Source organism: Phacochoerus africanus, chromosome 2, assembly GCF_016906955.1.
Source record: "Phacochoerus africanus isolate WHEZ1 chromosome 2, ROS_Pafr_v1, whole genome shotgun sequence".
Classification (NCBI taxonomy): domain Eukaryota; kingdom Metazoa; phylum Chordata; class Mammalia; order Artiodactyla; family Suidae; genus Phacochoerus; species Phacochoerus africanus.
Window position 1 is genome coordinate 37,079,813 of NC_062545.1, and position 27,923 is coordinate 37,107,735.

Consider the following 27,923-nt stretch of genomic DNA (forward strand, 5'->3'; position numbering starts at 1 on the left):
TCTCTTATTCCCATTGTTCTGACCTACTCGCCAAGAACACCTTTAATTCACAGACTCTTCATTCATGCCTCCCATATCTGACATCTCTCCTAACACTTCTTCTGCAACAATCCTAAGCATCTTTTGGGCACCACTCAGATTGGACCTGGTCACCACTTAGGTTTTCATGGTGTAACTTCACTTTAAACATTAATCTGACTTCCTTGATGGCCCCAAGAAGCACAGGCCTAATTATTTCCATCCTAATAATTTCAGTTTATTTTATAGCCAAGTTCCTCAAGTGTTTATATTCTGTCTGAATTTACAAAATAGGAATTAAGTTCTTGATATCTCTTTCCACTTCGAAGGCCATTTTAATCTTTTAATTTGAGCTCTAAAGTACTAGAATGATCATTACTTTTAAACAGAAGAGTGATGCTGTTGTATGTGGCTTGACCTGCTTCTATGTTTGGGAATGAAATTTATCAAAATAGCCTAACTTTGGCTTTCTGAACTTGCTTTGTGAAACACATACAAATGACAGGAAATCTTCAAATACGTGGTTAAAAAATACCCTAAAAAATGTAATCTGGGGAGTTCCCGTCGTGGCGCAGTGGTTAACGAATCCGACTAGGAACCATGAGGCTGCGGGTTCCGTTCCTGCCCTTGCTCAGTGGGTTAACGATCCGGCGTTGCCGTGAGCTGTGGTGTAGGTTGCAGACGCGGCTCGGATCCCTCATTGCTGTGGCTCTGGCATAGGCCGGTGGCTACAGCTCCGATTCAACTCCTAGCCTGGGAACCTCCATATGCCGCAGGAGCGGCCCAAGAAATAGCAACAACAACAACAACAACAAAAGACAAAAGACAAAAAAAAAATGTAATCTGTATGAGGGAAAGTGTCAGGGTTGCCATTGTGGGAAATAATTCAGTAGTTGGTTAATTTCATCCTGTAATAAACCCCTCAAATGTTTAACAAATGAAAAGCAGAGAATTCATAGATTTTACTCTTAAGTTTCTTTTAAACTCGGGAAGGAAAATTATGATTGAAATGATTTAGACATTACAGACTTATTATTGAAAAGCTAAATTCATTCTTTACATTGAAGAAGTTTTCTCTAAATAAATTTGTGCAACCATAACCACAAAATTGACCATACTCTTACTTAAGTGTTTTCTGTTTATTAAATAACCTCCCAATTCTCTTAAAATATCCTCTTTACTATTAGGATTCTTAGTATTAATCTTTTATATTAAAATACTACAAAAGCATAATAATATACTTTATTCCAATTTAGGTTTGCCTTCCATATGTATAAAATTTCTCTATCTCTTTTGCCTTACGCTTACATATCTGCATTTCAGTTAAAGGACTTCCCACTGAGAAGTTATCCACATTTGTAAAATTCTCATTCCTGCCTCCACATCCATAGAAGCAAAGATGTATACTATTCCAGGATTAAAGAATAATGTATTCCTTTAATACAAAAGAATTTGGGGATATAATTCCTGACATTTAATATATTTTGATACTGTAATATGGACCAAACAGCTTCTGAAATGTATGTAATCATTCCTACCTACTTGTGCCAAATTTAATTACAACTTAAAAGCTAATTTTCAAAAGTATACTAGGATATATTGTCAATTACTTAAGGGCTTATATAAATAAATAGAATAAGTGACTAAGGAAGTAAATACAAGTATTTGTGCTCAACAGGAGGGTTGAGTTCACTTATTCTAGAAGTTTTTATCTGGATGCTTACTTACCGTGTACACGCTGCTATACTAGGTGTTAGATCTAGATTTATCTGAAGCCATCTGCCTCAATGTTATTACTCTACTTCCTTTCTCCTGCTTCCCGTCTCAAAAACAAAACATTCTTAGAACTGGCACCGCTTTGTTACAAGGCAACTCTAGTGACTCAATCTTTCCATAATATCTTTTATCAGTACCTTAGCTGCTGTGTTCTTCTAAATATAAGGAGAAAGTAATGAACTATTACCCAAGGCTTATATGAGGCATAGATAAATCTAAGTTAACAAGTCAAAAAACATTATTTTGTTAAAATATGCTCCCTTAGATCAGGTAGGTATTGTTATAGATGCAGAAATAGGTATCTACAGAAAATAATTATTTTCTTTCACATTGATTACAGAACAATTTTCTGATTAATATTAAAAATAATTTTTAGATGTGTACTGTACAAAAAAATGAAAACAAAACTTCCTTGTAAATTCTGTACCCAGAGAAAACAATAATCAATGTATTGTATATAGATCCTTCCAGTCTGTTTTTCTATAAATCCATTATCATTTGCCATCTATTAACTCTTTGTTTTAACTTTCTGTGCATTCCTTGGATTACTTCTTCTGCACATATTTAATCTAACACCTTAAGTAGCAATTTCCAGCCGTTTCACCTGGGATCCAGGCCCCTCTAGACAAATCCACTTGGTACTTCTAAAACACCTCCACACGCAAATTCATTATTTTTCTCCTTTCTTTCTGAGTTTTCTAGTTTGTCAATTCTTGATTCTGTTCTTTTTCTCCCTCGTATACTACACTGGTCACAAAATACTGCTGTCTCTATGAACAAAATCTCTTCTTCAGGTGCTATTTCTCCTCTGCCCAAATCCCAACAAGCACAACCTGCCTTCAGGTTCACTTCCACCCACTGTCCTTAGATTTATCCTCTTAAATAGAGGGTTAATGGAATTCACCCAAAGGCTTCCCACTGATACCAGATAAAGTCTAAATCTTTAATGTGGCTGACAAGATCCTCCCATTTTAGCATCTCTCCTCCCCAGATTAGAGATACCAAAAAGAACTCGAATTGGATTATTTTTGACTTGAGGTCTAACGCTCCACCTAGTGGTACAGGACAACATCTGGGATGGGAATCAAGGGACTATGCCAGGTCAGCCCTGTGAGAGCAAGCTAACCTGCCAGCACCAGTGTTGACCACCTAGAGTCAGATGCGAAAGGGGACAAGGAATCTAATAGTTTTCTATAAATACTGTATTCTTTTAAGGAAGTGCCTCAAACCTCCAAATCAGTTATCATTGCCATTCTCGAAAGAAGATAAAAAGTTTTGATGGCATCTCTTTATGTATTATCACCAAATAAATTCACAGAATAATTTTGACCCAGCTAATGTACTGTACAGCCTATATCCTTCCAGAATTTTCAAGAAATTCAAATGAATCAGAGTATTCATTTATCTGTGTATATAATTCATCCACTCAGTGCACATTTAAAGAGCACCTGTAATGCAGATACTACATGAAGCTAATAATATGGGGTCCATGCCATGACAGCCCTAAACAGGAAAGCAGATAGATAAATCCATGATGATAATGCAGAAGGGAAGTTAACTTCTTCCCTTCATGGAGGGCTTCCTGGAAGGAATGATGACTGAGGAGATTTTGCAAATTATCTGGTAGGAATTTCTTAGGTAAAGAGTAGAGTGAAGGGCATTGTTTCAGACTCAAAGCGTTATACATCCAACAGAGTGCAGCATGTTAAAAAGCTATCCTAGTATAGCATCCACAGTTAGCAAAGCATCATGAAGAAAGCAACCTCAATGGATAGGACTTGATCAGCCTCTTTCAGGGAAACCCTATGGAGCAAAATGTCTCCATTTTAAAATACTTCATAAGCAACAGCAGTTAAAGTAGGATGAGAAAAGATAGTATTTTAAACGCACAACTGGGAGCTCCCATCATGGTGCAGTGGTTAACGAATCCGACTGGGAACCATGAGGTTGCGGTTCGATCCCTGCCCTTGCTCAGTGAGTTAACAATCCGGCGTTGCTGTGAGCTGTGGTGTAGGTCGCAGACACAGCTCGGTTCCCTCATTGCTGTGGCTCTGGCGTAGGCTGGCAGCTACAGCTCCGATGAGACCTCTAGCCTGGGAACCTCCATATGCCGCGGGAGCAGCCCAAGAAATGGCAAAAAGACCAAAAAAATAAATAAAAAATAAAAAAAAATAAATGCACAACTGTAAAAACTACACATTTGCAAATGTCCCATGTGTACAAATCATATGTAAAATATGAGAGATGGAATTTTCCTTACTTCTCTTTCCCTCTTAGGAAATAAGGGATAATCCTCAACACTTTAAAGAGGAAGTTTAGTAAGCACCCAGAAATCTCTTTCATTAGGTTGACAGTTACAGTTTTCTACAAAATGTGAATGGCTTCAGATTAAAAGCATCAATAAAGCCATGTAATATGTGACATAATCACAGGAACCCACTGGAATGCTACAAACCACAGGCTCTCCACTGCAAACACCCATGCGCCTCTGTTGGAGAAACGTCATCAAAACGTTCTTCCAATGGCAGCCCATTTTATCTTTGATGAGCACTAGTAGAAAATTATACTAAACACAGAGACAAGATATGTCTCTTGGTAACCAGTAACTCTGGCATTTACTGGGACCAAGCTTGGAGCTCTGTGGACCAAGTCCCTGCTACAAGACAGGCTTCATATACTGGATGGCAGTTTGTTCTCAGAGACCTCCTTCGTCTCCTCTCTCTGAGCCTAGCCATGTCAAGAACACCATAACCTGGATGCCATACCAAGTTAGTTTCATCTCCAGGTTCCCTTTCTTTGCATTCTCTTTTGAACCTACTCCAGGTCTGCATGTGACAGGAGCAGCAGGAATGAGACAGATGGTAAATTAAGACAGGATTGTCACCTCTGTGATGCCAGACCTGCCATTTGTGCTAATGCAGCAGCAGATACAACAACTAGCCTCAGAAACCATATACACTGTGGACTCACTTTATGAGTCCCCTTAATTCAACTACCAAGTCTTCATAGGCATATGGAGGTTTCCAGCTAGAGGTTGAATTGGAGGTATAGCCACTAGCCTATGCTACAGCCTCAGCAACATGGGATCCAAACTGTGTCTGCAACCTACACCACAGCTCACAGCAACACTGGATCCTTAACCCACTGAGTGAGGCCAGGGATCGAACCTGCTTCCTCATGGATACTAGTCAGATATATTTCTGCTGAACCACGATGGAAACTCCTAAGCCTGTCTCTTCCATCTCCTATTGCCTGGCTGATACCAAACAGTGCAGGCATTTCTATCAATACTTTTATGGATATGTCTGTATACACTAGGGAAAGTATTTCTCATACAAGAAAAGTGACCATTCATTTAATAAATATTATGAGCAGACACTATACTCTAGGCACTGTGTTAGATGCTGGGAACATAAAATGAAACAAGACACACTAATATTACTTGTTCCCTTTATACAAGATTATGTATATAAAACAAGGGCTGGAGGCACTTAGTACTTGCTCAATAAACTGTTACTATGATGATGATGATAAATTATAATGTTATATAGTATGACCAGTTAAAATTAGCATCTTTTAAAAATTATTACAGATTTTTAAAATGAAAATACTGCCACCAATACTCACCAATACTATAATATCTCTTTAGTTCTGTACGCCTGATCTCCTTTAACTGGTTACTTTTTCTCTTTTTTTTCTCATCAGTAATATATTCCTCTTCCACAGCAATGTTGCACTTGTCTTGCTCTAAAATGACTGTGTTAGCATCTTCTTTTCCAGTATGAGTCCTTGTGGCCATTGCTGAGGCTGTCTCTGCATTTTGTTTGGCTTGCTTTTTCTTTTTCAGTCTAGGAATGAGGGGAAAAAAGGAAAAAGATGGGAGAAATAATTTGCTAGGAGAAATTATGCTAATTCCATGCTATTGGGCTTCGAGAAACTGATATTGAAAACATTTTCTTTATATTATTGTTAGTTAGACTTTCCTGTTATTATTTATTTTTTTTCATTTCTAATTACTTAACAATTCTTCTGTGGTGATCTGTGGCTTTCCCTCAGTTTTAAGTCCTCGATACTTGTGTCTCAAAAAATTACTGGGAAATGCTCTAGACTTAAGGAAAAACTAGATTCTTCTATGGGCTACAAAAAGTTGAGTATTTTTTTATCCAAATATATAGTTACCCTACTATAATGCCATGTTTGGTGTGTTACACTTTTTTTACTTCTTAAAATTTTATTGAAGTATAGCTGATTTACAATGTTGTGATTGTTCCTGCCATATGACAAAGTGATTCAGTTATACACACACACACACACACACACGCATGCACACGTGCACACACACACACGTATACATACATTCTTTTTCAGATTCTTTTCCCATATGTACTATCACAGCATACTGGACAGAGCTCCCCACAGCAGGTCCCCATTGACCAGTCATTCCAACACTTTAAAAAGTGTTTCTTGTTTCAAAAGTACCTCTGGTCTGATGGGCAAGCACATTTATGAAAACAAATCCCTTGTAATTGGCTCACACACTGAGTATAAAGGTTTGGCCAGGTGTGAAATGGTTCAGGTCTGCGTAATTCTTTTCCTTTATTCATATGATAGCAGTACTGAAGAAAGAGCTGCACTTCCTGAGAAAGAGAATGTCATAATGACGATACATAGTTGTGATGATTACTAATATAATAGTTCATTGACACATGAGTGAACATATTTGATGTTCTCAATTCTTCACTCCTGAGTCAAAAACATAAAAGATGAAGTTTATCATAATTCACTGAAATTTAATAACTCCAAATATTTTCCAATTTATGTATCACTCTGATTTTTTTTTTCTTCTATTTTAGGGCCACACCTGTGGCATATGGAAGTTCCCAGGCCAGGGGTCGAATCAGAGCTACAGCCGCCGGCCTACGACACAGCCACAGCAACATGGAATCCTAGCCACGTCTGCAAACTACACCGCAGTTCATGGCAATGCCAGAGCCTTAACCCACTGAGCGAGGCCAGGGATCGAACCCAAGTCCTCATGGATCCTGGTTCGTTAACCACCGAGCGGCAAAGGGAACTCCCAGTGTATCTCTCTGATTAATTGTCATGTCACTCTGTATTCAGCAGTCCTTCTTAAGAATGTTTTTACCTTCCCAGAATGTAAAGAATAAGGGTCTTGGCTTCTACTCTATGTGGCAGTCTGGTTATATATAAACATTTTTAAAATTGGGATCCTTTCCTCCCCTTCTATCTAGGCAGTCAGCTTTCTCTCACACGTTTCTACCTCCTTTGTTCTTTTGAGCATCTCTAGAATGTGATGTTGGGCAATGGATGAGGAAATGTTTTGGGAGAGAAAGGAAATAACTATAGAATCAAACAGGGACCAAGGTTTGATTTTATGCTGTTTTGCTCTGTAACGTTGGAAAATCAATTTAACAGTCTAAAGAGGCCCATCACCTAGGCTCAGTAATCTAAAAGGGTTTTCATTAAAATTAACTGAAGGAGTTCCTTTCATGGCTCAGCAGTAATGAACCTGACTAGGATCCATGAGTGTGCAGGTTCAACCTCTGGCCTTGTTCAGCAGGTTAAGGATCCGGCATTGCTGTGAGCTGTGGTGTAGGTCACAGATGAAGCTTGAATCTTGTGTGGCTGTGGCTGTGGCTGTGGCTGTGGCAGACAGCTGTAGCTCTGATTTGATCCCTAGCCTGGGAACTTGCAAATGCAGCGGGCGTGGCCCTAAAAGAACAAAAAGATAAAATAAAAAATTTTTTTAATTTAAAAATTTAAAAATAAACTGAGGGAGTTCCCGTCGTGGCGCAGTGGTTAATGAATCCGACTAGGAACCATGAGGTTGCGGGTTCGGTCCCTGCCCTCGCTCAGTGGGTTAACGATCCGGTGTTGCCGTGAGCTGTGGTGTAGGTTGCAGACGTGGCTCGGATCCTGCATTGCTGTGGCTCTGGCATAGGCCGGTGGCTACAGCTCTGATTCAACCCCTAGCCTGGGAACCTCCATATGCCACGGGAGCGGCCCAAGAAATAGCAACAACAACAATAACAACAACAACAAAAGACAAAAAAAAAATAAAATAAAAAAATAAACTGAAATAATGTGTCAACAGTAGAACACAAACCAAGAGAAACAGAATATACCCAATCATTTGAAGACACGAGAACGACACATGGTTCCATATACAACACGTTCAGCTTTTGAGATAATGGTCCCATGTTCTAACAAAATATTTCAACTAGCTGTTATTCATTGAACACTGAGCAGCCAAGTTCTTAGATTTTTCACTGGCGAATAAATGAGTACATGGCTAGGAGAAAGAACAGCTGGAAAAAAAAAAATCTTAGATGAATGTATTCCCCACCTCTTGGTTTAGCTATTTCTTTAGGTTTACCTGTTAAAAAACAAGCAAAGCAAACAAGAACACAAACTAAACAAAATTGGAAACTCATAAAAAAAAAAAAACTGTATCTAGTAAACATTTTTATCTTCTATCTTCAGATTTTAAACTTTTTTTTTTTTTCTGGTAAAAGAGTAGGTGGCTCCTTGCAAAAGTGAGTCAGATAATACTCCTAATAAGATGATTTCTCTTGATCAAGATTTCTGTACAAGGCTGAAATTAACATGCAGTAACCTAGAAACCATACAGAGATCAGCTCTTTGCTTAGGGAGGTCTCTACAAAGAGCTGATCTCTGTATCCAGAAGGACATGCAGATCTTGTTCAGATAAATTGGTTTAAGAAAAACATGCCTGAGATAAATGTTACTGGCTACTTCCAAAAAAGATTCTTTGGGGAGGAAAGAAAAGAGACTTAAAAAAGGAGTTCTATGCAGCCTGAGATATACTGTTGCTTCTTAATCTTCTGAATTTTTCCACTGTAAGCTAATTTAAATGTCCTCATTTCACTGTCCCCACAATAATTAAACTCACTCAGATCTGGGGCACATGTTTTGATGAACAGCAGCACTGTTTGGGGACATCTCATGAGAGACTGATTTTCACAGGCAAATTTAAAAAATGGGATACATTGTTTCATTCATTTCCCTCCCTTTCCACACAGATGGTTATTGTTAACCCATATAGCCAAAGGCAGTTGTTATTTCAGGGAGGAAAAAAAAAGCTAGAAAATAGCAATACCAAACTTGTTTAAGGGAAGACAGAGTTCACCTTAATACTTCAGTAATTTTACAACCAGCTACATCTTTTGTTTTGACTAGAGAACTCATGAGAATTTGTTTCTCTGGGGGTGATCAATATGAGTGAAACATTCTGATGTTGTAACTGGCAATCAGATGTGAATTCTGGAAGCCCACCGTAAAATCCTTCTTCAAAGCATGGAAATACATTTTTAACACCTCTGACACCTTTTCTAAGGAGGATGAACTGCCAATCTAATGAACATGGAACCCGTTAATGTTCTTCAAACATTCATTTTTAGGCTTTTATCTTTTAGGCCTTCTCTTTTGTTCTTTAAGTCAATATCTGTCATTGTAAGACATTCTCACAAAACGGTTTTGTTATCACTAAACTAAGGTAAACTGGAATCAAAAGGTTATATAAGAAAATAAACTCCCTTTATGTCACCCAAGCTTTTTTAATGACCCCTCCAAATGCACATGTTTATTTGGTGGCCTAAAAAAATATACCTGGCAAATCATTTCAAACAGATTGAAAATATTGAGACAGAAGTTTCTGCTGTGGCTCAATGGGTTAAGAATCTGACTGCAGCAGCTCAGGTTGCTGTGCAGGTACAGGTTTGATTCCAGGCCCATTGCCATGGGTTAAAGGATCTTGCACTGCCACAACTATGGCAGAGATTCAATCCCTGGCCCAGGAATTTCCGTATGCCACAGGTGTGGCTGTAAAGAAAAGGAAAGAAAATAATGAGACATATTTAATATTTCATATCTGTGAATGCAAAAAAAATCCCCCCAAAACTAAAAATCTAAAGTCCTTTGTGATGATACATTTGTCTTTTTAAAAAATAGGTCACAATTACATAAAACAAGTGTTTATCACTCAATCTCCTCTCACCACTGTAATGAAGCCCTGTCAATTTTATTTCCTGAATCTTTCTCAAATTCACCTTCTCTTCTTGGTATCTGCTCCCATGGAATGATTTCAGGGTTTCATCATCTCTCTGATTAAGCTTTTTTTAAAATATAATTTATTGTTCTTTGTTTTATTATGAAAATAATACATGTTCATGCTAGGAAATTTTGAAAATACAGAAAAGTAAAAAGAATAACAGTTAAATCCAGTGAAATGCCAACACTCAAAAGTAATCGATGTTTGGGGGAAAGAATGTAAACTAGGGGCAACTTCCCCAAGAGCAGAAGAATAAGGCAGTATGTCCCCCACCCCATCATGATTCTGAGCTTCCTATACATACCTTCCATAAAGGAATATTAAAGAGCTTATTTTGGAATCTCTTGGCTCTTTTTACATTAAAATTGTATGCAGTTGAAAGACACATGCACTCCTCATTTTTTTTCCTACTCATATCCTAACAAGGAGTTCGCCAACTGAAGAAATCAGTAAGGTGATACTGCTAAAGAAAGACTTTTTTAGTAGCTAAATAAAAACTGTTTTCCTTTGAAGCTTTTTCATTTACTAAAGGAAGTTCAGAGAAAGCCAGGGCCTGGAGCAAGCTCCTTTCTCTGTCTCTGCAGAGGTCTCTTCTATTGCTCATTGATATCCAGTGGAACACAACACCAAAAGGCACCAAGTGGAGGCAGGAAGTTTTCATTAGCACTAGAGCGAAAGCTTCATGAGGTCAGGGATTTGTCCAAGTTTGGTTTTTAATTTTTTTGTTTGTTTTTTTAGGGCCACACCTGCAACATATGGAAGTTTCCAGGCTAGGGGTAGAATCAGAGCTACAGCTGCCAGCCTACACCACAGCCACAGAAAACCCAGAATCTGAGCCATGTCTGTGACCTACACCACAGCTCACAATAACGCTGGACCCCCAACCCACTGAGTGAGGCCAGGGATTGAACCCATATCCTCATGGATCCTAGGTGGGTTTATTAACCACTGAGCCATGACAGCAACTCCCTATCCACGTTTTGTTAAATGCCATACTCCTATGCATGGTAGACATCAGATAATAAATACTTTTTGAATAGGTAAATGGATGAATGAGGCATATGTTCTGATTTGTTTGAGATCCGTTCCCCTACAAACACGCCATTTCTCATTTTTCTTTTTTTCTTTTTTTCTCTTGGTCTTGCCCACAGCATATGGAAGTTCCCAGGCCAGGGATCAATCCCACACCACAGCAGAAACCCCAGCCACTGCAGAGACAACACCAGATCCTTAACTCTCTATGCCATAAGGGAACTCCATCACAGCTTTCTCTGATTGGCAACATGTTCTCAAAAATAAACTACCATCTCCTTATTTAGATACTTAAAAAGAAAATAAATTAGCCACATGTAATTGGAAATGCATTAAATAGTGGACTCATATCATTAATATTAAACCAATGGTTCTGTATAACTCTTTCCTTAATTGCAAAATTTGATGTCCACGTGTTTTTTTAAAAAGTGCTATAGACTTAAGTACCTAGCACACCATTGTCTAATGTGGAGGCCACTAACTAGCCACCTGTGGTTATTAAATTTAATAAAAATTAAATAAAAATTTTAAAATCAGTTCTTCATCTGCAAGAGCCATATTTTAAGAACTTAAGAGACTCAGGTGCTCATGCACTATACTGAACAACACAGGTATAGAACACTTTCATCATCATAGAAAGTACAGGATAGTATTGACCTAGAGCTTCTGACTCAACAGCTAGCTTTATTAGTTAAGAGTCTAGAGTGAAGAGGGAAAATAGAGATCATTTCATATTTAAAGCTTATTGAGTATGCGCATAGAATATATCTATAAGAATGCAACAAAAAAAATTGGTCAAGTGAGTTTCCAGCAAAAGAAAGGTAGTCACTGTGGGAAAAGAGTGAGAAAAATTACTTTTCACTGTGTTCTCTTTTGTATATTTTGGATTTTAAACCACATAAAACAGTCGGTACAAAAATTTTTTTTAGGTATTTAATCTTTCAAGTCTCCTTCCCACAGTAATTTAATATTGTCAGATATTTTAAACTGAGTTTTACTTAAACTCATATTGTCAGATTTTTTAAAACTGAGTTTTACTTAAAAAAAAAAACGATTATGAAAAGGCTGAAAGAGCTTTCTTCTGACAGCAACTCCTATTGAGTTGACCAGGGAACCAGGCACTGTGTTATGTACTTTACAAATATTATCCCACCCTCACAAAAGGCCAAGGAGATAGGCAATCTTATCTCCATGTTACAGGTAACAAAAGGAAGGCGGAGAAAAATCAGGGCCATTTTGCAAGGTCACAGGGCTTAGTTAAGTTGTGGAACAGGAATCACAATGGCCAAAGGGCCTCCCAGGACCTCTCCAAAAAATATCCTATGGCATATGTGCATATCCTGACTTTAAAATAAAATCCACTGGACTTTGGAAATTCTTTGAACTATTTTGGGGAAAATGGTTTGGCAATCTAGTGGGTTTCAATGGAGAGCAGGCTCACAGGAAGGAAAGAGTTAGATCTGGGCTTGGCTGTCTGGTAATCAGTTGTGACCTTCTTTGGAAATAAGATAAACTTTCCAGGACTTCTAAGGTAAACAAAAGCAAGGGGCTGACATGATTTTCAAGGTCCTGTCTGGCTTTAACAGTTGGCTGAGATTAAGAAATGTGCTAAAGCTATTTTTGAGCTTAAAAAAAAAAATCTTTTATTTTTTTTTTAAACTAAACCTTCCTAAGAGTCTGCACGTCCCTATGCTCCCTCACATCTCATAATGTTTTCCCTCCACTGCAGAGCTTCCAGCCCTGGGAAAATCCAGAGGCCAAGGAAGAACACCCTTCACATACAAAAGATTAAAAAAAGAAAAAAAGCAAAGACACTCTGATCTACAATTTGGAGCTAATAACTCCATGAAGAAAAGTAGAAAATGTCAAAACTGACCAGTCATGGAGGCAATGTAATCTTTTTTCTTTTAGTTTTTGGGGTTCTTTTTTTAAACCTTTTTTCATTTTTTAATTTTCTTAAGCATACCGCTTGGTGGCTCATTTTATCCAGTTAGAGAAGAGAGAATGAGATTTGGTCTGTGGAACTCTAGAGAACACATTAAGAAATGAGAGAAAGTCACAGGGAAATAAACATTAGTTCATATATCACTTTCTAATAGAGCAATACAATAACAGAATGGGCTGCCTCATAAAGAAGTGAACGCCCCATCACTGGAAGCATACAAGCAGGTCAGATTCAAGTTGTGGCCTCCCACATCACATGTAATAGCCCCGTCTATTTTTTTTTTTTAATTGGGATATGTGACAGAAAACATTATATTAGTTGCAGGTATATAACATAATGACTCAATATATGTATATATTACAAAATGACCACTGTAAGTCTAGTTAACATCCATCACCACATACAGATACAATTTTTTTTATTGTGATGAGAATTTTTAAGGTCTACTCTCTTAGTGACCTGCAAAATATACAATACGGTATTATATGTTATTTTTATTTTTATTTTTTTGTCTTTTTAGGGCCACAGCTGTGACATAAAAGTTTCTAGGCAAGGGGTCGAATCAGAATTGTAACTGCCAGCCACAGCCACAGCCACAGCCACAGCCACAGCCACAGCCACAGCAATGCAAGATTTGAGCTACATCTGTGACCTACACCACAGTTTGCGGCAACACAGGATCCTTAACCCACTGAATGAGGCCAGGGATTGAACCCACATCCTCATGATACTAGCTGAGTTCTTACCCTGCTGAGCCACAATGGGAACCCCCTACAATACAGTATTATTAACTATAGCCACCATGCTGCACATTACATCCCCAGAACTTATTTCAAAACCGGCAGTTTGTACCTTTTGATCACCCTCACCGATTTCACACACAACCTTTTTTTTTTTGGCTTTTTGCCATTTCTTGGGCCGCTCCTGAGGCATATGGAGGTTCCCAGGCTAGGGGTCGAATCGGAGCCATAAACGCCAGCCTATGCCAGAGCCACAGCAATGCGGGATCTGAGCCATGTCTGCAACCTACACCACAGCTCACGGCAACGCCGGATCCTTAACCCACTGAGCAAGGCCAGGGATCGAACCCGCAACCTCATGGTTCCTAATTGGATTTGTTAACCACTGAGCCACAAAGGGAACTCCCATAGTCTTCTTTAATATGAAGATTTCTCCTCAAATTGCTTCCGTAAGGAAATAAGAATTCTAACATAAAAGATGTCCATGTAATATTATTTCATTGAAAAAGTTACAGAACCGTATTTATTACAGCATGACCCTATTTTTGTGAAATAAAACAAAATATAAAGGAAACCCCTCCAAGACCAACAACTATTCTATTCAGCTCTTTGTGTTCACAGGTTTAGAAATTAAAGTCAGGACAGTGGTTGGTCAATGGGGAAGGAGCGAAGAGGAGCCACTTTTTGCTTTACCTTCAAATAATTTAGTGTTGCTGCATTTTTTTGGTACAGCAAGCACATATATTACTTTTGTAATTATAAGACAAGTATACTTTTAAAAACTAGACAACTGCAGCTATGACACTATTTCGCTAAATCACATTCAGGGGTTTATTCTATCCCAGCAAACTGGGGCGTTGCAGCCCCAACTCCCTTCTTTATCAAGGCAGAACTGGTCTGTGGCCCTCAGGGGACCTTCTCTCAGTTCTCGTTCTGAGTTGTTCCACCACAACCTTGTCACTGCATTGTCCTGATCTTCAGAGTCCAGGCTGTTTTTTCCTGGTTACTTAAACCAAACTCTTGCCATTTCTAGACTCAGGGAAATGGGGTGTTGCCACGGACCACACCCGGGCTGTGGGCCAGAAACTCCGGGTTTGACTCTTCATTACTCTGTATTAGGTAAGTAACAACATCTCAGCCTCAGGTTCCTTGTCTGTGAAACGGAAATGGCGACTCAGACAGGGTTTTTTGATGATTAAACTGAGTAGTATAGGGAAAGTTTACTTGCACTATTAAACACAACCCCTGCCTGGTTCTCGGTAAGAGCTCAATAACCAGAGGTTACTACCTGGTTGGGCCACTGTTGCTGTCACTACTTGGGGATTTCTCAGGGACCAAAGAAAAAGAAGTAACAAAACAAGCAATAAAATACCACAAAAAAGGCATCTGAGAGATTCCAGACATTCTTCTCACTGGACATAAATATTAATTTTTGTTAACTGTTATAAATTAACAAGCACAAAGCTATTTTTTCTAGGAGAACACCACTTGTGGTATTCCCTTTCATTTTGTGACGTCACAAATGCAAGGTTAGTTTTCAGTTTCCATTACAAATTCCCAACTGGGATAAATGCCAAATAAAATCAAACTTAAAGCCGGGGGTGGGGTGAGAGCGGGGGAAATCACTGAAAAGGGAAAAAAAAAATTCCAAAACACTCACCTAATGAAAATTCTCAGAGTTATGAGCAAATAAAACCAAAAAGTTTAGACATTTATTTGTAATCCCTGGAAAAATCTGTAAATGTACCTGATCCCAGTGTCACCCTTTGAAATGTGCATGTATTTTTTTACTTTCAGTTTGATAATGAAATTCTCCCCACTCCAAGAGAATTCATCAGTACAAATGGAAACACTCTGGTTCCAAACAACCAATACAGTTAGAAAAAGAGATCCTTTGGCTTTCAATTCAACAACCAGCAATATGCCCATAGAAGTGAATAGACATAAGACAATTTCCCTTGGCCTCACAAAACAACTGCATTCCAACAAAGACTGCTAAACAGATTGCTAATCGGGGACACACCACAAAATATTCCCTTTTCCGGAGTTCCCGTCGTGGCGCAGTGGTTAACGAATCCAACTAGGAACCATGAGGTTTCGGGTTCGGTCCCTGCCCTTGCTCAGTGGATTAACCATCCGGCGTTGCCGTGAGCTGTGGTGTGGGTTGCAGACGTGGCTCGGATCCCGCGTTGCTGTGGCTCTGGCGTAGGCCTGTGGCTACAGCTCCGATTCAACCCCTAGCCTGGGAACCTCCATATGCCGCGGGAGCGGCCCGAGAAATAACAACAACAACAAAAAAAGACCAAAAAAAATCCCTTTTCCAGGACTTCTTTGGGCTATTTTAACAGTGAGGGAATCAGCAGATCTTAGGGAACTCTGGTCATCAGCATGCAAGTACCAGGAGTGGACGTCAACAAAGTGTCACACTCTCAGAGGAGCCTGGAGGTGGGTTCATAATGGACATTTCAGAGGACCTTACATGCTCCCCCCAGTACCAGGATGACAATGGCACTGCCACAAAAATGGATGCCCACTGTGTAGAATGTTTGCCTTGTATTTATGAAACAAGACAGGCTTTTGTTGCTATATAGATTGCCCATGTGGGAGTCTGGTTCCCTTTTCTAAAAATCAGGATGCTGAGTCACAGCCTAAAAAAGTTACAGGGAAATCAACAGCACCGACAATGGTAATATATACTTCGGCTATAAACTGAAGAGGGGAACCAGAAAAGGGAACTTGCTCCTTGAGATAAAGAGAATTGCCTTGTGTTCAGAGAATCTTAGCAGTTTTACTGATTAGCAATCATGAATAAGCTGGTAAACACAGCAACCCAGAAGTCAACCAAAATCTGCAAATAGAAATTGAAAAAAAATTAAAAAAAATTTTTTTTTTGCAAATGGAAATGTTAAGAAAGAACTACATATTGGGCAGTTTTTAAATCACCTTTTAAATAATTATAAATTCTTATTTATAATACTAATTTAATAAACCATATTAGGGTTTATTTAACTTAAGGGCATCAAACTAAGTCGCTGTCGTAGCTCCCTAGGGCTGCTGTTGTGAATTACCAAAAACTTGGTAGCTTAAAACAACACACACAAGTATTCTCTTACAATTCTGAAGGTCAGAAGTCCGAAATCAGCTGCAAGGCCACACTCCCCGAAGAGGCTTTTTCCCTGCCTTTTCCAGCTGCGAGCCCCTTCCTCCATCTTCAAAGCCAGCAGCATAGGATCTGGTTTCAATGTCATACTGCATTCTTCTCTGCAGTCAGACCTCCCTCTGCCTCCTTCTTATATGGACACTGAGATTGCATTTAAGAAGTCTACCCAGATCATCCGGATAATTTCACCAACTCTTGAGCCTTAATCTTATCTCTCCATGGCCTTTTAGCCAGAGTAGGTAACATTCCCATGTCCTGGGGGATTAGAGCCTGGATAGCTCTGGGGGTCATTATTCAGCCTGCCACACTGGCTAAGTCAGCTTTTGCGTCATAAATAATCATAAACTGAGCAGCCTATTGCTGGAGTGCCTTAGTTTCCCATGTCTGAATGACTACGAGGCCTATGCAATGTATTGTCAATGTGACTTGAAAAAGTTCACTGCTGGCGATGACCGACAGTTAAGTACTTATTTCTCAAGGAAAAAAAGTTTACGCAGGACTATCCTGAAATCTAAAGGTGCAATGAAAATACTACAGACATAAGCTCTAATGTTATGTGGGGTGACTGCAAAACAGCCTGTGGAGGGGGAGGTACTGGAAGGAAAATTTTTAATGGACATTGTCATATCTGATTACCTTAATCTTCACTGAAACCAGTTATTCTCTGTTTATGATGACTTACAAAGCCAAGAAATCCTCCAAATATTTTTTCCTTTTACTAAAGCCCATTAGCATGCCCAAATATTTTTTCCTTTTACTAAAGCCCATCTTTTTTAAAAGTCAGTTAAATTGTTATAAATTTTTTTTATTTTTTATTTTTTGCTTTTTAGGGCCAGCCCCCGGCAGCATATGGAGATTCCCAGGCTAGGGGTCAAATTGGAGCTACAGTCTATGTCACAGCCACAGCAATGCCAGATCCAAGCTGCGTTTGAGACCTATACCACAGCTCAAGGCAGCACTGGATCCTTAACCCACTGAGCAAGGCCAGGGATCGAACCCGCATCCTTGTGGATCCTAGTCAGGTTTATTAACTGCTGAACTACGAAGAAAACTCCTAAATATTTTTAAAAACATTTTTTACTCAAAATGAATCATATGCTCAGCCTCCCCAGTGACATTTACAGGCAATAGCACTGGGATATATATTTCAATAACAAAATATTTCAGTATAACAGCAACATAATTCAAGGACACACTTCTGAAGAAACAGAAAATTCTGATTTATTGAAGACAGCAAAACAAGCAACTAATTAAGGCATAGTTCCTTTGGAAACTTTCAAGCTGAAACACAAAAATACCAGAGATGTTGTTCTCAGATTTTAACATAATTCCCTATGAACTGCTTAAAGTAGAAACATGGAAGGAAAATAGGCTTTTTTTAAAAAAACACAATCCTGAAAACAATCAATTTAGTATATAAATTAACATTCTTCTGAAGGCCTAGTGAGTGAGCTATAATATTTATGATCAGAAGACATGGTCTGCTGACAGAAAATAATTATGAGTGGCATAAAATTATAATATGCTCTAACAACTTCTCTCCCCCTTCCAGCTTTTAAAATATATTCTAATAATTTTTAACTGCTTTCAAACAACTTTAAACATACACATATACTTAGCCTTTTACGATAATGTCATTTCAGTGTCATAAACTAGACATGGCCTCATAACTCCTATCGTTATAGGTACTTGCAGAAAGAACAACCTTCTATGAGGCATAAAATTTTTCAAATTATTTTGGCAGATGCCCACAATTCAGCTGGTCTACACCCAGTATGTAAATGTATTGTTTGCAATTAATATATACAAGTTGTGTCCTTGGGAAGTGACATCGCTCAAAAATAGGATTTAGGAAAAGAATACTTAGGTGTTTTTTTGTTTGTTTGTCTTTTTTAGGGTCATACCCGTGACATATGGAGGTTCCCAGGCTAGGGGCCCAATTAGAGCTGTAGCTGCCTGCCTATGCCACAGCCACAGCAATGCAGGATCCGAGCTGTGCCTGTGACCCACACCACAGCAATGCCAGATCCTTAACCCACTGAGACAGGCCAGGGATCGAACCCACATCCTCATGGATACTAGCGGGGTTCGTTAAAACCACTGAGCCACGATGGAACTCCAGGAAAATAATATTTTAAAAAATGAATGTATATATATATATACATATATAAACTATATATATATATGACTAAATCACGTTGCTGAACAGCAGAAGTTAGCACAACACTGTAAGTCAACTATACTTTAATAAAAAATTTAAAAAATAGGCCTTAGGGAGTGGGAGACTAGTAATACCTAATTTGAAATTATTCCCTCCTAAAATTAGTATAAAACTCTGGGCTAATTCATGTGTAAGGGTGAACCAAACAGATTTTTGAAGAAAAATCCTGGCCTTGCTTTCCTGTATCCGAGGGCCCATCTGTAGCATAAAGATCTTCTGACCACATGGCAGTCTTGGTCAGGACCTTCAAAAAACCTCATCAGTGGTCATCGCTCAAGTATAATAGTTTGTTCTTAACCAAACAAAAAAGAAGACCTGTGGTTTGATAAAAAATACTATTTGACCTTTTTCCTCCCTTGGTTTCCGGCATGGAATTCCCAGAATACTTGGTATCTCCTGAGAGATGAGAATGTCTTTGTATGCTAATCAGATAGCTCCTGGTCTGCGTGGGGAGGAGCCTGGGAAGGGAGTGAGCCTAGATAGCTTCAAAATAAAGGCTGGTCACCTGAAGCACCAAGACTTGATTAGAATCTTGGAACTTTCAGCCCCGCTCCCAGACCTCAAGAGAAAGAAGAGAGAGGAGAAGGCCTAGAGAGTTCAATCACCAATGGCCAATGATCCAATCAATCATGCCCACCCAATGAAGCCTCTCTAAAAGCCCTTAAATGAGAGAGTTCAGAGAGCTTCCAGGCCGGTGAACACACTGGTATTCTAGGAGGTGACACACCCACAGAGCACAGGGAAGCTCTCCTCATCCCCACCTGGATACTTTGCCCTATGCTTGTCTTCTGTCGCTCTGTTCCTGAGTTACAGCCTTTATAAAAAAAAAAAAAAACTGGTAAAGTGTTTTCCTGAGTTCTGCGAGTCATTCTAGCAAATTCAAAACCAAGAAGGGGAATCACAGGAACCCCCAAATCTGCAGCCAAGTTGGCTGTGTGTATGACTGACCAGGGATGTGGAACTGATAAGGAGCATCTGGAGTGAGGGCAGTCTTGAGAAAATGAGCCCTTAAACCAGCGGAGTCTGACACTGACTCAAAGCTGTTGGTGTCAGAACTGAATTGCTTAGTTGGACACCCAGCTCGTGCTGAAGAATCACAGAATACCAGATTCTAGACTTGGCCAGAGAGCCAATCTTGAGCACAGCAGAGAAGATGAGGTAAGGCTGACAAAGCCTTGTGTGAAAAACAGCCTTCCTTTGATGAGAGCTGGATGACTGGACGCCTGCTGGCAAGTTCTGCTTGGGCCACAAGCATTTTCTAAAAATCTGAAAGACCAAATGATGAATACTTAAAGTGGGGACATTTCACAATAAAATCTAGATTTCAGGCTCACCTTGAAGAATAAAAAGATGAACCTGTGATGGATTAGAGCCCCATGTGGCAAAACAGTACAAAGCAGAGTGACAGCAGCCTCCCTGCCCTGAAAAGGCAAGTGCTGTCCAGTCACCAGTCTCTTCCTTCCATGCTGTGTCGTCACCCCCTCCCGCCACCTTAGCCTGGCAGCTACTACCTGTCATCCATTCATTGACACCACCGCTTTGGTCCCTAGGGTCACTCTTTGCATTTTTTGCTACAGAGAGCATAAAGTTTTATTCTTAGGTCAATTCAGATCATCAGGAAGCTGTAGTCTGGTGCTATAGTGTGTTGGCCTACTGCAGAATGTCTTTAACTGAGTCCTATTTTGGCATCATATCCTCTTTTCACTGACAGTCACTGCAATAAATTGCTTTTATGGATGTTAAAGATGGTAACACTACATTTTTTATTATTAGTACCACACTCTAACCAACTGAGCTAACCCTGGCCACCTAACACTACATTTTTCAGTGTTCCTTTTATCTAAGATGTGAAGTCCTGATATATTATTTTAAAACTAAAGGTTAGGAAGGCCTTTGTCACCTAGGGAACTGGTATGTGCTCCACTCCTGATTAGGGATTGAACCTGTGTCCTGGTGCTGTAGAGACACTGCTGACCCCACTGCGCCACAGGGAGAACTCCCTGTATTAAGTTTTTTGAGTCACAGTTGGATGAATCCAGGGATGCAGGATCCACAGACACAGAAGGCTGACTGCATATTTATTGAAAAAAATATGCATATAAGTGGATCAAGCATGTTGTTTAAAAATCCATGTTGTTTAAAGGTCAACTGTAGTCCTGAGTCAACTCTACAACTAATAACATGCAGTTTTGCATTCTCGTTTTCATCTCAATTTATACATGCCCTAGCCTGAACTTTGCATTTTTAATTAGGATTTTACAGTTTTTTATAAGGGCAACAAAGAGAAAATATGTTAATATGTGGATAACTGCAACCCCATTCCTTGTGCTACCTCCAAAGGGAAACTCTGGGTTTGAGTCTCAGCTTTTTCCCATCCCCTAGTTCTGGGCTTATTGTCACAAATGTGAAAAAAAATAAATAAATAAGGAGAAGGGGATAAGTAGAGGAGAACATACAGTGAGAGAAGAAAAGATACCTCTGAGTTCCTGTTGTGGCTCAGCGGTACGAACCCAGCTAGTATCCATGAGGACACAGGTTTGATCCCTGGCTTCACTCAGTGGGTTAAGGACCTGGTGTTGCTGTGAGCTGTGGTGTAGGTCACAGATGCCACTTGGATCTGTCATTGCTGTGACTGTGGTGTAGGCCAGCAGTTATGGCTCCGATTTGACCCCTGGCCTGGGAACTTCCATGTGTCGCATGTGTGGGCCTAAAATGCAAAAAAAAAAAAAAAAAAAAAAAGAAGCGGGAAAGAAGGGGAAATTTTGAGGAGACCTTGTGGGTAGGTTTTAGGAAGAACAGAAAGTTAGGGAAATAGCTGACAACCATGTTAAAGTTCAGGGAGATGGGAGAGATTTTTTTTTTTTTAAGTTCAATTATATATAATGCATTTACTCCATTCTTAGATGTTTTCTGAGACATGAAGTAAATTATTTGAATTATTTTCAATTCTTTTCACTGTCATACTTATTTCTTTGAATGTGACTTAATTTAGGACTGGACCAAAACAAGGCTGCTGGTACATATTTGGGTTACATATATGTAGTTTTTTAATAAGGCATCTCAAATCTCTATGGAATAAGATGGAACATGAATGAATGGACAGATAAAAAATGAAAAAAATCTCAGTCCTGGAATGATAAAGCAGACTAATTATAAGTTGAGATCTATGTCAAATTTCACAAATTGATAAAAGCCTTGAATCCCACCACGTCCCGTGGACTAAAAGGGACTAACGCTGCAAGGGAGGTTGTTTCACACCTTAACAATGACAGATATCAAACTCTACCCAACGCCAATCTCCCAATTTAAAGAATATATGATGCTTTGAGGGAGACACCTAACAACTTCCCCACCAGTCGAACACTTGCCGATTTCCCCAAATAAAAAAAGGACTTTCCTATCATTAACTCTTCTTCATACCTACAATGTCCCAGGGCACAATGAGGTAAAACAAATTTCATGATATGCCACTAACTGAGTAATCAAGCCACCCTCTCCTAGAGCAGTCTTTCCCAAGAAACTTCCACTGTTATTTCGTTACATTCTTTTAAGGCAAGGTAATCTAAGATAGATGTGCATTTGTTTTTTGTTTTTTTTTTTTCAATGATTGAGAATTCCACGATGGAAACAACCTTTTTATTTATTTATTTATTTATTTATTTATTTATTTATTTAGTCTTCTATCTTTTCTAGGGCTGCAACTGCAGCATATGGAGGTTCCCAGGCTAGGGGTCGAATCAGAGCTGTAGACGCCGGCCTACCCCAGAGCCACAGCCACGCAGGATCCGAGCCACGTCTGTAACCTACACCACAGCTCACGGCAATGTCAGATCCTTTACCCACTGAGTGAGGCCAGGGATCGAACCCACAACCTCATGGTTCCTAGTTGGATTTGTTAACCACTGCGTCATGACAGGAACTCCAGGTGTGCGTTTGTTTATGTAGTTTTAAATGTTTTGCTCTGAGAAATTCCTTTTAATTTTCATATACATCATAGAACTCTTTTACTGCTTTAAAATCTTAAAACAATAACCATTCAAATTTCCTATGGATTTGTATGCTCCTGCACTAAGCTATAAGAAAACTCAGCTGGGAGTTCCCGTCGTGGCGCAGCAGAAACAAATCTGACTGGAAACCATGAGGTTGCGGGTTCTATCCCTGGACTCGCTCAGTGGATCAGTTGGTACCGGCACTGGTGTGAGCTGTGGTGTAGGTCACAGATGTGGCTCAGGTCCCACGTTGCTGTGGCTGTGGCTGTGGCCAGCAGTTACAGCTCCGATTAGACCCCTACCTAGCCCAGGAAACTTCCTATGCCACTGGTGCGGCCCTAAAAAAAAAAAAAAAAAAAGACCAAAAAAAAAGAAAGAAAACTCAGCTGGACTTTATTTAGGCTCAGATTGAAGAAAGTGTCTGAACAAAACCAAAATGTAATGATACCAGTATTTTATAAAACAAAGGAAAATAAATATGTTTTAAATGTCGCTAAGATTGTCTGCAAGGAATATATTGGGTACACTTCAAATCAAAGTCATATAAAAGAGTTTCATTGCTGTTTATATGGATTAGGGCAAAGAAACTCCAATCAGTAAAAAGCAAGGCTCAATATTTAACCCAGGTATACAAATTACAATTTCCAGCAACATGGGCAAAAACTAAAATTCAGCACTTAACTATTATATCCATAGTAAAACTACTAGACACAGAAAAATAAGGTGTTTATAGTTCTCTTATGGCTCAGCAGGTTAAGGATCTGGTGTTATCACTGCTGTGGCTCTAGTTACAGCTATGGCGTGAGTTTAATTCCTGACCCAGGAACTTCCATGTGCCACAGGTATAGTAAAAACAAAACAAAAACAAAAACACACATAAGGTGTTCTTCATATATATGTGTGTGCATATATATATATATATATATAAAATCTTTTTTATGGCTGTACCAGCGGCATATGGAAGTTTCCAGGCTAGGAGTCGAATCGGAGCTACAGCTGCCAGCCTACACACAGCCACAGAAACACCAGATCCAAGCTTCGTCTGCAACCTATACCTCAGCTCACAGCAATGCCGGATCCTTAACCCACCTCATCAATATATATCAATTCCTCTATATTCAGATACTGTTTTAGGGGACTTGTGATATTAAAGAAAGCAAGAATTGAGTTTTCAGAATTCTACATATAACTGTCAAAATATTTAAAATTCTAAAATGGTAAAATAACAATAATTTAAAATAATAGTTACCTAAGCTAATAAAGAAGTATCTTTTCCAGAGTTCCCGTCATGACTTAGCAGTAACAAACCTGACTAGTATCCATAAGGATGCAGGCCTTGCTCAGTGGATTAAGGATCTGGCATTGCCATGAGCTGTAGGTTGCAGATGTGGTTTGGATCCTGTGTTGCTGTGGCTGAGTAGGCTGGTGGCAACAGCTCTGATTTGACCCTTAGCCTAAGAACTTCCATATGCCACAGGAGCAGCCCTAAAAAAGAAAAAAAAAAGAAGAAGAAAAAGAAGCATCTTTTCTATTTTGTTTTTCAAGAAGCACAAATCATAAAATTTCAGGTAAGAAACTCCTTAAAAGACATTTCATTGAATTATCCAATGATGGACTCTTTTATTTCTAGCCTCTTTCAAAACAGTGCCTAGAAATTCACCAAGATTCAACATATATCATTCCTCTTCTTAAAAACTTCAACCCCAGTGCCCGGTTCAGGGTCTGACACACCACAGATAATTGTAGTAGGCTTTTGTTGACCTCCCTACAATCTTTTCCTCCTTCTTTTGCCATCAAGGACCAATTTTCAATAAATACACCCTTCCTCCACTTTTAATACCATATCTGGGTAGGAGTCCACCCCAGCTCCATTGATGAAAAATGCAGTTGACTCATGAACAGTACAGGTTAGAACCGCTATGGGTCCACTCCTATGGGGATTTTTTCCAACAGTAAATACTATGGTATTACTGATCCAAAGTTGGTTGAACCATGGATACAGCAGAATCGCAGATTTCAAGGACCGACTATAAGTCATATGTGGGTTTTTGACTACTTGGAAGGTTGGGGCCCTTACTCTTGTGTTGGTCAAGGGTCAACTGCATTTGACCCAGCCCAGTCAAAGCACTGAGGACCCCCTACCCAGCTGCAGTGAATCCTCCAAGAACCAGCACATGATCTAAGCTGGTCCAATCAGAGTGAGTCTCAGGACTCCCATGAACTGTTGGTAACACACTCACTTTGCCCACTGTTGCACAGGGGAAATCCTGTGTTGTCAGTGTTTGCCAGGAAGGAAGACAAAAGAATGGAAGAGCTTAGGGAGTTCCCATTGTGGCTCAGGTGTTTATGAACGATTAGTATCCTTGAGGATGCAGGTTCAATCCCTGGCCTGGCTCGGTGGGTTAATGATCCAGCGTTGTTGTGAGCTGTGGTATAGTCTGCAGACACAGCTCAGATCCCATGTTGCTATGGGTGTGGTGTGGGCTGGCAGATACAGCTCCAATTTGACCCCTACCATGGAAACTTCCATATGCCTATGGTGCAGCCCAAAAAAGAAAAAAGAAAAAAAAAGAAGAAGGGAAGAGATTATATACAGAGAAACTGAGTCATGATGACATTCTTTGGGCCCCAAATCCCAGTATTCCTTAATCCCAGGACTTTAAATTTATGGATGCCAGTAAATCCCCCAACTCCTTTTTCTCCCCTAGGGTGGTTTGATCTGTTTTCTGTTACTACATGCATGCACGCACCGCCCCCCCCACAAGAGAGTCCAGACTACTATATAAATTTACATGAGAATGACCAAAACATGTGGACTGGCTGAGCTGAGGTTGGATGGCAGCTGGGAAGTTGGCCACTTTCATCATGTGACAATAAAAATGCTGTATCTTAAAACTACATTGTGTGTCTATCAGGACTGCATTATTAGGGGACTTAAGAGAATTTTTAGGATTCTGGAGTAAACTGTATACTTATTTAGCCTTTAGTAAGGTCTTACAAGAGACCAGTTTGGACTGTAACTGACCTGCTAAAAGTAGGGCCAGCTGAAAACACAATTCTGAGCAGAGAAAACCTTGGTTTGTTGTTTGTAATAACTGTGGGTCCAGTGACCTAGAGTCTTATACAGGTGGAAAGGCCAAATTATCTGCTCTAAACTGAAGTTAGTACAAGGAAAGTAGAGGACTTTGCTGTCCTGAGATGAGGATTTGTGAGAAGCTGATCTTTCTCAGGCCCCTCCCAAACATCTCCATGTATTCCCAGACAAACATGATGATGGCTGCACTGCACAGATGAAGTGAGACGATAGTCCAGGGCTCCTAAGAAGGTAATCAGTAGTGCCTCCCCACCTCAGGCCACTGCCCTGAAGCAGAGACCCAGAGGGTAGCGCTCCTCTCAAAACTGTGGAGAGGGGGTTAGTGCCTTCCCATGGTGGAGAAACCAAATTCCATTTCCATCCAAAGACCACGGCTCCCCTAAGTCTATGGTTCTGGTTCCCAGCCATGGTGTGTGGCCAGTATGAAAGCCTGCTAAATTTTTTAAATGGAATTGCATTGCCAGAAAAAAATAAATAAACACCCTGATTTGTCAAACTAAATGGACTTGTAATTGATCAGCTTCCAAAGGAATCCCTTGGTCCCCAAATCTATGCCATCAGAAGACAGCCACTGGAGAAATCCAGCTCCCAGAAGATTCATCCCCCATGTTGCCAAAACAGTGGACAAAGTAAGTGGCTTGAGCAGAACTGGGGCTGCCCTAAGGCTGCCCAGGGAACTGATCCACTGCCAGAGCAGCAGAACCTGCCGTTCCTGCTCAGCAAGACGGGCTGGTGCAGCAGACCCCTGGCCACTGTGTACTCCTCCCCAGGCTCCCTTCCCAAAGGGGAGTTTTCACTTCAGCCCCATCAGGGTGCCTCTGAGGCTGACAACTAGGTGAGATCCCTCCTACCCAGGAAGATGTGAGGCTGGCACTCAGGCTGTCTTCTTGTCACCATAGAATGAGGGTCTAGAGCCACTACAGCAACTCAGTGTGGAGTCTGAGAATGACGAGGAAACAGCTGAGAGATGTTGTGTACGAACCCAGAAGTCCTCTCTTAATGTCCTATTTACTTGAGATTTTTTTTTCCATGTGCATGAAAAGGAACACTAACTGAACAATGATTCCTTATAAATAAATAAATGGCATTTATAAAGTTCTTCACTAGGCTAAATGCCAGAATCTGCCTCTGAAGTTTCCATCCATTGGTTTGGCTTCTCATTTGTACCACAAAGAACTGAGATTTCTGCTCCTTGTTGTGTCACGCTTTCAAAATGTGAGACAGAGAGCTCACCCACTCTCACATCAAGTTTTTTTTTTTCCTTATTCATCTGGCTAAACACCTCCAGTCCCTTCCACTTCTCTTCACACAAGATATGCAAGTGCTCCTGTTACACTCATTGCTCTCAAATGAACATGGTCCAGTGCCTGCAGTATCTTATCCAGGACTGGAGCAGGCAGGCATGAAACTCTATTACCCACTCCTCAAGGTGACACTAGCTGTTTAGCGATGTTACAGCACACTGTCGAGGGTGGAACAGCCTCTTGGTAAATACTGATGACTGGATAGGTAAAAAAGGAGAAGGGGAGAAAATGAAGGAGAGGAGTTCCCTCTGTGGTGCAGGGGGTTAAGAATCTGACTGCCACGGCTCTGGTGGTTGTGGAGGCACAGGTTCAGTCCCTGGCCAGCACAATGTGTTAAAAAATCCAGTGTTGGAGTTCCCCTTATGGCTCAGGGGGTTAAAAACCTGACTAGTATGCATGAAGATGTAGGTTCGATCCTTGGTCTCGTTCAGCGGGTTAAGAAGGTGGAGGTGCTGCAAGCTGCAGCAAAGGTTGCATATGTGGCTTGGATCCCGTGTTGCTGTGGCTGTGGTGCAGGCCGGTAGCTGCAGCTCTGATTCGACCACTAGCCTG

At 40.0% G+C, this 27,923-nt stretch overlaps 1 protein-coding gene across 13 annotated transcripts in view; it reads right to left on the reverse strand.

Moving 5' to 3' along the window:
• The window catches only part of NCOA7 (nuclear receptor coactivator 7), a 151,814-nt gene that overhangs the window by 72,407 nt on the left and 51,484 nt on the right, over positions 1-27,923 (reverse strand). For all 13 annotated transcript variants that reach the window (XR_007132025.1, XM_047759289.1, XM_047759223.1 and 10 more), the window contains one exon: positions 5,422-5,642. Coding sequence is in view for 12 of the 13 variants with exons in the window: in XM_047759289.1 (XP_047615245.1) it covers positions 5,422-5,642 (221 nt within the window). In the remaining variant the exon portion in view is untranslated. The remainder of the gene's footprint in view (positions 1-5,421; positions 5,643-27,923) is intronic.